The sequence below is a fragment of the Oncorhynchus clarkii genome, chromosome 10, assembly GCF_045791955.1.
Source record: "Oncorhynchus clarkii lewisi isolate Uvic-CL-2024 chromosome 10, UVic_Ocla_1.0, whole genome shotgun sequence".
Lineage (NCBI taxonomy): Eukaryota > Metazoa > Chordata > Actinopteri > Salmoniformes > Salmonidae > Oncorhynchus > Oncorhynchus clarkii.
Window position 1 is genome coordinate 7,642,495 of NC_092156.1, and position 12,269 is coordinate 7,654,763.

Here is a 12,269-nt window from a genome sequence, read left to right on the forward strand (position 1 = left end):
AGAAAGAGGGAGGGAAGGAAAAGGAGGAAGAGAAAGAGGGAGGGAAGGATGTAGAGGAAGAGAAAGAGGGAGGGAAGGATGTAGAGGAAGAGAAAGAGGGAGGGAAGGATGTAGAGGAAGAGAAAGAGGGAGGGAAGGATGTAGAGGAAGAGAAAGAGGGAGGAAATGATGTAGAGGAAGAGAAAGAGGGAGGAAAGGAAAAGAGAGTAGTTACAGTGTGATGGTCTGACTACCATGACCCTGGCAGAGCAGCACAGACCACTGATAATACTGTGGATCTGAATGACAGAAACCTTGGCAGACCGAGGGGTTTATATGGGGTGGGATGGACACATGAGTACTGGATACACCCAGAACAGTCTGCCACAGACATCTGGCATGGGGGGTGGGCCGACACCTCAGGCCGAGCAGCGTGGTTCATCTTGGTAGTATCTTCTCCTGCATGTCAGTCTCTGTCTGTTGTTGGTACCATCAAGTCTGTCTGTAGCCTCCAGGTTATGCCCCTCTCTCTCTCTCTCTCTCGGTGTGTAGACATCACAATTCCCCGCTCTCCTCCTACCCATCTCTCGCTCTCTCCATGGTCTACCTATTGCACCACTATGTTACTGTACAGAGTCAAAAGCGATGAGTGGAAAGGTTTTAAGTCCTGGGTGTGTTTTGTAGTTTTCATCACGCTTTCCTGGGCCTACGTGTGTGTGTGTGTGTGTGTGTGTGTGTGTGTGAGAGAGAGAGTCTTAATATTTTAGCTGCCTGTTCCTGTACTTCTTGTCGTCGTTGTCTGTTGGGGAGGAGAAACACAACATCAATAATAATACCACATGAACGTCTACAGTACATGGATGTGTCCATGCATAGTGCTTAACCCGGAGCCAGAAAAACTAATGGAAACTAACAAAAAATATATAGCTAAGTCCAAAACCTAGCAGGTTTTAGCTAAATATGTACATTCCGAGAGGTGGAAGGAGGAAGCAGAGGGGAAGAAAAGACTAAGGAAAGAATACATTTTCTAGAAGAAGAGAGGAGAGTGTTTAGGCTGAATAAAGAATGCAGAAAAAGAGGGGAAAGCAAGAAACCGTCACTTTGGGGAATTTTTCCAGTAAGCCCTAGAAGAGAAGCTATCCTTAACTCTGTTGTCTCACCAAAGCCCCGTTACAGTCTCTATGGAAACCAAACAATCACATTCCTCTACAGGAAGCTCATTTTAGACACTGTGAGTTGTACCGTCTAAGTGGTTGCGGGAGATGTACTTGAGGGCCTCGTCCAATAGGATGACAGGAAATGATATCTTTAGGACCACGATCCACTGGCACCAGGTCAGAGGGATCACCTGGAAGATCAGCTAGATAGAGAGAGGTCAGAGAGAGGGAGAGGTCAGAGAGAGGGAGAGGTCAGAGAGAGGGAGAGGTCATAGAGAGGGAGAGGTCATAGAGAGGGAGGGAGAGAGAGAGAGAGAGAGAGAGAGAGAGAGAGAGAGAGAGAGAGAGAGAGAGAGAGAGAGAGAGAGAGAGAGAGATCAGAGAGAGAGAGCAAGCGATCAGAGAGAGAGAGAGAGGTCAGAGAGAGAGAGAGAGAGAGAAAGAGAGCGACAGAAAGTGAGAGGTATACACAATAAATCATACTCTTGCCGACAGACAGAGACAGCCAACCCGATGGACAGAGACTGTATATATACACACACACACTGTACTCACAGGCAACGGCTCAACGTAGAGGATGAGGAAGTGGAGGGACATGGAGAGGAATATTGCTCCCAGCAGCCAGAAGTTGACCCACGGAGGCATCCTGATCATGGACTGGTTCTCTGACAGACTAGGGTCCAGAGGAGGAGGAGTCACATTACAACAACTACTGATCCCAGACCTGGGCAGCGAAACATGGTCTACAGGACAAAGATTACACTACAGAGGAGGAGGAGTCACATTACAACAACTACTGATCCCAGACCTGGGCAGCGAAACATGGTCTACAGGACAAAGATTACACTACAGAGGAGGAGGAGTCACATTACAACAACTACTGATCCCAGACCTGGGCAGCGAAACATGGTCTACAGGACAAAGATTACACTACAGAGGAGGAGGGGTCACATTACAACAACTACTGATCCCAGACCTGGGCAGCGAAACATGGTCTACAGGACAAAGATTACACTACAGAGGAGGAGGGGTCACATTACAACAACTACTGATCCCAGACCTGGCAAAACATGGTCTACAGGACACTACAGATGTACCAGGTCTGATATGCTGGTCCCGTGTGGCCCAGTTGGTCGAGCATGGCACTAGCAACACCAGGGTTCAATTCCAGGGATCACCCAGGTGTAAAAATGAACGCACTCATTAACTGTCACTTTGAGTAATAGTATCATTAACTGTCACTTTGAGTAATAGTATCATTAACTGTCACTTTGAGTAATAGTATCATTAACTGTCACTTTGAGTAATAGTATCATTAACTGTCACTTTGAGTAATAGTATCATTAACTGTCACTTTGAGTAATAGTATCATTAACTGTCACTGAGTAATAGTATCATTAACTGTCACTTTGAGTAATAGTATCATTAACTGTCACTTTGAGTAATAGTATCATTAACTGTCACTTTGAGTAATAGTATCATTAACTGTCACTTTGAGTAATAGTATCATTAACTGTCACGTTGAGTAATAGTATCATTAACTGTCACTTTGAGTAATAGTATCATTAACTGTCACTTTGAGTAATAGTATCATTAACTGTCACTTTGAGTAATAGTATCATTAACTGTCACTTTGAGTAATAGTATCATTAACTGTCACTTTGAGTAATAGTATCATTAACTGTCACTTTGAGTAATAGTATCATTAACTGTCACTTTGAGTAATAGTATCATTAACTGTCACTTTGAGTAATAGTATCATTAACTGTCACTTTGAGTAATAGTATCATTAACTGTCACTTTGAGTAATAGTATCATTAACTGTCACTTTGAGTAATAGTATCATTAACTGTCACTTTGAGTAATAGTATCTGCTAAATGGCAAATATTAAATAATATTACTGTATCTAGAACAGCAACACATGAATGGACTGACCGCTTAATATATTCCACTTTCAAATGTAAATAGTTATTCTGTACTTTAACCCAAACGTCTCTTCCATGAACGTGTTCCTTCCTCATCTGTTACTATGGTGATATTCATCGTACATCATATGGATGGAGTTCAGGCTTCCCGATCCAACGGCAACTTAATGTGCTCCATCGGTCAATTATACAGTGTCTCGTTTTGGAGAAATGAACCACTATTTACTTTTTTTTACTGACCCTAGAACTGTTAATAATAATATTTCCTTCCCAAAGAAATGTTTCCTACTCATGAGAGAGAGATAGAGAGAGATAGAGAGAGACAGAGAGAGAGAGACAGAGAGACAGAGAGACAGAGAGACAGAGAGACAGAGAGAGAGAGACAGAGAGACAGAGAGACAGAGAGAGAGACAGAGAGAGAGACAGAGAGAGAGACAGAGAGAGAGACAGAGAGAAAGGGAGAGAAAGGGAGAGACAGAGAGAGACAGAGACAGAGAGAGACAGAGAGAGAGAGAGAGAGAGAGAGAGAGAGAGAGAGAGAGAGAGAGAGAGATTAGGCCTATGGGTTTGTGGGTAGCTTCTGACAGGGCTACTCCATAGGAAACCCTGGCAGAGAGAGAGTCAGACTTTTCCCTACCTCCCTCCATCACAAAACACCACGATGATATCTCTCCATGTTCGAGATGTGGAAATAGGCCTGATGCCTTCCAACTACCCAGAAATAACATGCTGACGCTGTGGGAAAACAGTCATAACCATAGTAACATGGATGTGACTGTAGGCTATGCTATCATTAAAGCAAATAGAATACACTGTACTTATAAAAGGCTTATAAAGTTGTTGTCGGAAGTTTACCTACACTTGAGTTTGAAATTACTCCAACCTGTTTCTCAACCACTCCACAATTTTCTTGTTAAAAAACTATAGTTTTGGCAACAAACTAGTTTGTTAACAAGAAATTTGTGGAGTGGTTTAAAAACTAGTTTTAATGACTCCAGCCTAAGTGTAGGTAAACTTCCGACATCAACTGTACATACAATCATATAGCGATGTTCCCTCTAAGTAGTAGAGGCTGCTGATTGACCTGTTGAGGGAGTTGAACATCTCTATGGTGACCAGCACGGACAGGGCCATGGTGGTGGGGAAACGAGACTCGAACACCTCACAGTCGATGCCCTGGAACATGAGGTTGTCCTCCGAGCACTGCATAAAGTGCCTCTGTGTGGAGAGAGAGGACAAAGGTGAGCGGGCTTCACAGCATATAGACAACAGAAACATTACATGACAGCACAGTAGAATGGGCTTTGTGCTGCACCGTTCAACTTCATTCTCTTCAATTCTATATTTAAAAAAAATATATATTTTTACCTTTATTTAACTAGGCAAGTCAGTTAAGAAAAAATTCTTACTTTCAATGACGGCCTAGGAACAGTGGGTTAACTGCCTGTTCAGGAGCAGAACGACAGATTTGTGCCTTGTCAGGTAGGGAGGTTTGAACTTGCAACCTTCCGGTTACTAGTCCAACACTCTAACCACTAGGCTACCCTGCCGCCCCTACACTCTAACCACTAGGCTACCTGCCGCCCCTACACTCTAACCACTAGGCTACCCTGCCACCCCATATACAGTGCATTCGGATAGTATTCAGACCTCTTGATTTCCCCCCCACACATTTTGTCATCCTAAAATGGATTCAATTAAAACATGTTCCTCATCAATATCCCATAATGACAAAGCGAAAATTGTTTTTTTAGAAATTCTTGCAAATGTGTATATATATATATATATATATTTTTTTTTATATATATATATATAATATATATATATATATATATATATATATATATATATATATATATATATATATATATATATAAAAATATATATATATATATAAAATATATATATATATATATAAAATATATATATATATATATATATATATATATATATATATAAAATATATATATATAAAATATATATATATATATATAAAATATATATATATATATAATATATATATATATATATATATATATATATATATATATATATATATATATATATATATATAAAATATATATATATATATATATATATATATATATAAAATATATATATATATATATATATAAAATATATATATATATATATATATATAAAATATATATATATATATATATATATATATATATAAAATATATATATATATATATATATATATATAAAAAAAGCAGACATACCTTATTTACACAAGTATTCAGACCCTTTGCTATGAAACTCGAAATTGAGCTCGGGTGCATCCTGTTTCCACTGATCATCCTTGAGATGTTTCTACAACTCGGAGTCCTCCTGTGGTAAAATGTAATTGATTGGACATGATTTGGAAAGGCAACACACCTGTCTATACAAGGTCCCACAGTTGACAGTGCATGTCAGAGCAAAAACCAAGCCATGAGGTCGAAGGAATTGTCCGTAGAGCTCCGAGACAGGATTGTGTCGAGGCACAGATCTGGGGAAGCTGGCCTCCTGGCCAAACTGGCCAAGAATCTGATGGTCACTCAATGAGCGCTAGAGTACCTCAGTGGAGATGGGAGAACCTTCCAGAAGGACAACCATCTCTGCTGCATTCCACCAATTTAGGCCTTTATGGTAGAGTGGCCAGACAGAAGCCACTCCTCAGTAAAAGGCACATGACAGCCCACTTGGAGTTTGCCGAAAGGCACCTGAAGGACTCTCAGATTATGAGAAACAAGATTCTCAGGTCTGATGAAACCAAGATTGAAGTCTTTGGCCTGAATGCCAAAGTGTCACATCTGGAGGAAACCTGGCACCATCTCTACGGTGAAGCATGGTGGAGGCAGCATCATGCTGTGGGGATGCTTTTCAGTGGCAGAGACTGGGAGACTAGTCAGGATCGAGGGAAAGATGAATGGAGCAAAGTACAGCGAGATCTTTGATGAAAACCTGCTCCAGAGTGCTAAGGACCTCAGACTGGGGCAAAGGTTCACCTTTCAACAGGACAACGACCCTAAGCACACAGCCAAGACAACACAGGAGTGGCTTCTAGACAAGTATATGAATGTCTTTGAGTGGCCCATCTCAAGACATCATTCAGGAAGTTAAAGCTTGTTCGCAAATGGGTCTTCCAAATGGACAATGACCCCAAGCACACTTCTAAAGTTGTGGCAAAATGGCTTAAGGACAACAAAGTCCAGGTATTGGAGTGGTCATCACAAAGCCCTGACCTCAATCCTATAGAAAATGTCTGGGCAGAACTGATAAGGTGTGTGCAAGGAAGGACGTCTACAAACCTGACTCAGTTACACCAGAGCCCGGACTTGAACCCGATCGAACATCTCTGGAGAGACCTGAAAATAGCTGTGCAGCGACATTCTCCACCCAACCTGACAGAGCTTGAGAGGATCTGCAGAGAAGAATGGGATAAACTCCCCAAATACAGGTGTGCCAAGCTTGTAGCATCATACCCAAGAAGACTCGAGGCTGTAATCGCTGCCAAAGGTGCTTCAACAAAGTACTGAGTAAAGGGTCTGAATACTTATGTAAATGTGATATTTCCGCTGATTTTTTTTAATATATATTTTTTAAACATTTGCTAAAATTTCTCAAAAACGGTTTTTGCTTTGTCATTATGGAGTATTGTGTGTAGATTGAGGGGGGGGGGGGACAATGTAATATATTTTAGAATAAGGCTTTAATTGAACAAAATGTGGAAAAAGTCAAGGAGTCAGATGCACTGTAGATACATGAATTATACTCTTGAGTATTATTCCAAAGTTTCTTACATGGTCTTAGATGAACTTGACTGACTTCCCACAAGTAAATGATCAGAACATTCGGAGAACACAGTGTGTGTGAATGTGTGCTGTGTCCACAGGAAGTGACCTAACCCCCCTGAGACAGGCTGTGTTGAGTCCCAGATCAGATCCGAACCCCACAGCAGCTGCAGGAGACCCTTGGACTCAGTTCCTCTCCTCCTCCTCCTCTCCTGTTCTTCCTGTTTCTCTAGCATTCTTCTTCCTGTTTCTCCAACATTCTTCTTCCTGTTTCTCCAACATTCTTCTTCCTGTTTCTCTAACATTCTTTTTCCTGTTTCTCTAACATTCTTCTTCCTGTTTCTCTAACATTCTTCTTCCTGTTTCTCTGAAATTCTTCTTCCTGTTTCTCTGAAATTCTTCTTCCTGTTTCTCTAACATTCTTCTTCCTGTTTCTCTAACATTCTTCTTCCTGTTTCTCTGAAATTATTCTTCCTGTTTCTCTAACATTATTCTTCCTGTTTCTCTGACATTCTTCTTCCTTCTCTCAGACCACATGTCTCATTCTCCTCCAATTCTATTGCTCTGTTTGTATGACCCCTAGAGACCGTCGTCACGGCAAACAGCTGATGGGGTAACCTGGGGCTGACCATAAGAACAGCCAAATCCAGTCCAGATCAGTCCTACGTGATAAAGCACTATGGTCTGAAAACAGACACACACACACACACGAGGTGATTCAAAAGTGACTTTCCACCAGAACTTTTCTAGGGGCGGCAGAGATAAGATATGACCTCATGGAACTCTTCCATATCAATTAACTCAAACTATCAGTAAAATCAGATTTTAAAAAACAACAACAGATAAACGGTATAACGCGGACCGTGAAGAGAGACAATCTCTCTCTCAAACACACACACACACACACACACACACACACACACACACACACACACACACACACACACACACACACACACACACACACACACACACACACACACACACACACACACACACACACACACACACACACACACACACACACACACACACACAGTTATATTGTTACTTTGTAATAGAGTTAAAATGTAATAATGACTTTATAATGTTGTGTTTTTATGTATGTAGGCTGTTGTTTTGTTGAGATGTCATTGTTTTAACCCTGTTTGGACCTTAGGAAGACTAATGGGGATCCTAATACATATTCAATACTAGGTCTTACTGTACTCATTAGGACACACTGTAGCAAACCAGTTTCTCATTGGACAGTCCCTCCCTGTTTCAGTCTGTTTTCTTCCACTTGGTGTCTAATGAATAAGGCCCTAGTGAAGTCTTTGTAATGGTATGTTTGTTTCCACTCACCAGCTGGTAGAAGGACACGTGAGGACCTTCATCATCAAACAAGTACCACCAGGTGGCAGCACCCACCGTGCCCAGACCAACATACCCTGCAAGGACACACAGTCAGACAGAGACCCAGCAACAGTGAGATCCAAGTCCATCATGATTTAATCCCCAATGGATAATCTTTAAGTAGCTAGCATGAAACTAATGATTATAGCTCACAAGAATACATTACGGATACAAGAGAGTCTGAATGAGCTGCCGATGTATTCTAACCAGTGTCCAGTAGACCAGACAGTGTCTCACCTCCGATGGCCAGGTATCTGAAGAACAGCCACCCAGAGATGAGGGGCTCCTTGGGGTTGCGGGGCGGCTTGTCCATGATGTCCAGGTCTGGGGGGTTGAAGCCCAGGGCAGTCGCAGGGAGACCATCTGTCACCAGGTTGACCCACAGCAACTGGACCGGGATCAGAGCCTCAGGAAGACCCAAGATGGCCGTCAAAAAGATGCTTCCAGACAGCGAGGGGGGAAAAACACATCAGAAAGACATAAAGACCAGAGTCAGTATTCCTGAGAACTCTGGTTAGGAGTCTGGACGACGTATGTGTGTCTGTCTGATGTGGTGGGCTTGCATTACTATCGTCATGGATACTGGAAATCCCCCAGACCCAACAAGGAGAGTAAAACAAGGACATTTCCCAGGTCCTCACGAGGACAAACGGCTATTTTAGGGGCTAGGTTCAGGGTAAAATGTTAATTTAATTTGATTTAACTAGGCAAGTCAGTTAAGAACAAATTCTTATTTACAATGACGGCCTACCAAAAGGCCTCCTGCGGGGACGGGGGCCTGGGATAATTCCAAAAAAATAAATAAATTCAATATAAATATAGGACAAAAAAACACACAAGAGACAACACTGCATGGTTAATGTTAGGGGAAATAGCATTTTGAATGGTAATCAATTTTAGGTCCCCACAAGGATAGTAAAACATATGTGTGTGTGTGTGTGTGTGCAGTGCATGCGTCAGTGCTTACCAGACGACCTCTCCCACGTTGGAGGAGATGAGGTATCGTATGAACTGCTTCATGTTGTTGTAGATGGCCCTGCCCTCCTCCACAGCCGCCACGATGGTAGAGAAGTTATCGTCAGACAGAACCATCTCAGATGCTGACTTCGCCACAGCTGTGCCCGAGCCCATGGCAATGCCAATCTCTGCCTTCTTCAGGGCTGGCGCGTCATTCACCCCATCACCAGTCTGTGGAGAGAGGGAGGAATATTGAATCATTTCTTTATTTAATAGGGTTAGACTCTTATGGGTTAATAAGATGTTATACAGACATGAGTTTGGAAAGTTGATCTATCACAGAACTCTTACATTGTCAAGGCAAGTCAGAATTAGATTGGCCCAGAAGTGATTTATCCAAAGAATTAGCTCGAACATATCTATGAATTAATTTATTAATTTGCAAACCAATGAAACAAGATCAATATTAATCTAGATCAAGTCAGGATTATAATTAAATAAAGTCAATATTAATCTAGATCAAGTCAGGATTATTATGAAATAAGGTCAATATTAATCTAGATCAAGTCAGGATTATAATGAAATAAAGTCAATATTAATCTAGATCAAGTCAGGATTATTATAAGGTCAATATTAATCTAGATCAAGTCAGGATTATAATAAAATAAAGTCAATATTAATCTAGATCAAGTCAGGATTATAAGGTAATATTAATCTAGATCAAGTCAATATTAAAATAAAGTCAATATTAATCTAGATCAAGTCAGGATTATAATAAAATAAAGTCAATATTAATCTAGATCAGGATTAATAAAGTCAATATTAATCTAGATCAAGTCAGGATTATAATAAAATAAAGTCAATATTAATCTAGATCAAGTCAGGATTATAATAAAATAAAGTCAATATTAATCTAGATCAAGTCAGGATTATAATAAAATAAAGTCAATATTAATCTAGATCAAGTCAGGATTATAATGAAATGAGGCGCTGAGCTCCCACAGCCATGCAGTTAAAGGACTAGGGTAGGAGCTGTGTGTCAACCCTCTTCTCACCATGGCAGTGATCTCATCAAACGACTGCAGGAAGCCCACAATCTTAGACTTGTGGGCAGGCTCCACGCGGGCAAAGCACCGTGCCCTCTTCACAGCGTCTCTCTGGGAGTCTATGGGCAGGTCATCAAACTCTCGGCCCGTGTAGGCCTTGCCCACTACATCCTCATCCTCGCCGAAGATACCGATGCGTCGGCAGATGGCCACGGCCGTGCCCTTGTTGTCCCCGGTGATCATGATGACACGGATGCCAGCCTCGGCGCACAGCTGGATGGAACCAATCACCTCCTTCCTGGGCGGGTCCAGCATACCCACACAGCCAACGAACGTTAGGCCCGTCTGGGGAGAGAGGTAGAGCGAGAGACAGAGGAGGAGCGAGAGACAGAGGAGGACGAGGAGGAGCGAGAGACAGAGGAGGACGAGGAGGAGCGAGAGACAGAGGAGGACGAGGAGGAGGAGCGAGAGACAGAGGAGGACGAGGAGGAGGAGCGAGAGACAGAGGAGGAGCGAGGAGGAGCGAGAGACAGAGGAGGACGAGGAGGAGCGAGAGAGCAAGAGTGGAGGGAAGGGTAGAGGGGAAAGACAGTAGAATGAACCAGTAAGCACAAGATGGATAAACGTCAAACACCCAGTCAAGCATTCAAATACAACCTGGATGTAGCGAAGGATCGATGACCGGCGTCACCGTAGAACTAAACCATTTCAAATATGATGATCGTTATCCATTCTTTCAATGTGGATGGTCTTTCCCAACAGGAACCAGTTCAACTTTTTTTTTTAAACACAACAACATTCTTTGCTTTTTTGAGTGAGTAATCTCCTTGCCTAGTCTGCCCACGAGTCTGGCATTCACCCAGCTTCTTGTTCGTCTCTGACTGACCTCATACTCAGCAAACTTGGTGGAGTTCTCCAGATCCATGTCCTGTTGTCTAGGTGGCGAGTCCCGTGTAGCCATGCCCAGGCATCTCAGCGTGTCCCTGCCCGTGCCCCAGTCCCTGATCAGGGAGGTGAGCTGCTCTTTCAGGGGCATGGTCAGCGCCACCTTCCCTGTGCCAACACGCAGGTACTGGCAACGCTCCATCACACTCTCTGGGGCACCCTGTGGGAGTGGAGGGGTGGGCGGGATATAGATATATATTTAGTGTGTGTGTGTGTGTGTGCGCGCGTGTGTCAGTATGTGTGTCTGTCTGTATGTGTGTGTCTGTGTTAGAGGGGTCAAAAGGTCACAATGGACATCCAAGCTCCTCTCCCACTCTGGCTTATAGAGAAAATGCATAGTCACATTCGGTTGATCTGTTGATTGAGGTGTCTGTCTGTCTGTCTGTCTGTCTGTCTGTCTGTGTGTCTGTGTGTCTGTGTGTCTGTGTGTGTGTGTGTCTGTCTGTCTGTGTGTGTGTGTGTCTGTCTGTCTGTCTGTCTGTCTGTCTGTGTGTCTGTGTGTCTGTGTGTGTGTGTGTCTGTCTGTCTGTGTGTCTGTGTGTGTGTCTGTGTGTGTGTGTGTGTGTACCTTGATGAACATCTTGCACCCAGAGCCTGTTTTGTTGGTGGGGGTACAGTACACAGACATGGACTTGCGGTCCCGAGAGAACTCCAGAGTAAACTCTTTCTTCATCAGCTGTCTGATCACCTGGTAGGAGAGAGAGAGAGAGAGAGAGAGAGAGAGAGAGAGAGAGAGAGAGAGAGAGAGAGAGAGAGAGAGAGAGAGAGGGAGGTGAGAGAGAGAGAGAGAGAGGAGGTGAGAGAGAGGGAGAGAGAGAGAGAGGTGAGAGAGAGAGAGAGGTGAGAGAGAGGGGGAGGTGAGAGAGAGGGAGGTGAGAGAGAGGGAGGTGAGAGAGAGGGAGGTGAGAGAGAGGGAGGTGAGAGAGAGGTGAGAGAGAGGGACAGAGAGAGGGACAGAGAGAGAGAGAGAGGGAGAGAGAGAGAGAGAGAGAGAGAGAGAGAGAGAGAGAGAGAGAGGGAGAGAGAGAGAGAGAGAGAGAGAGAGAGAGAGAGAGAGAGAGAGAGAG

General features: G+C 42.9%; 1 protein-coding gene across 1 annotated transcript in view; it reads right to left on the reverse strand.

Annotated features, from left to right (window-relative positions):
• Positions 1–509: 509 nt before the first annotated feature.
• Positions 510–12,269, reverse strand: part of LOC139417966 (sarcoplasmic/endoplasmic reticulum calcium ATPase 1-like) — a 103,434-nt gene continuing 91,674 nt past the window's right edge. Inside the window, exons 14-23 of the mRNA XM_071166995.1 lie at positions 11,771–11,890; positions 11,144–11,362; positions 10,267–10,602; positions 9,222–9,442; positions 8,492–8,694; positions 8,204–8,289; positions 4,147–4,280; positions 1,692–1,809; positions 1,222–1,339; positions 510–778 (exon numbers count right to left, since the gene is read on the reverse strand). Of these exons, the coding sequence (XP_071023096.1) occupies positions 735–778; positions 1,222–1,339; positions 1,692–1,809; positions 4,147–4,280; positions 8,204–8,289; positions 8,492–8,694; positions 9,222–9,442; positions 10,267–10,602; positions 11,144–11,362; positions 11,771–11,890 (1,599 nt within the window). The 3' untranslated portion in view covers positions 510–734. The remainder of the gene's footprint in view (positions 779–1,221; positions 1,340–1,691; positions 1,810–4,146; positions 4,281–8,203; positions 8,290–8,491; positions 8,695–9,221; positions 9,443–10,266; positions 10,603–11,143; positions 11,363–11,770; positions 11,891–12,269) is intronic.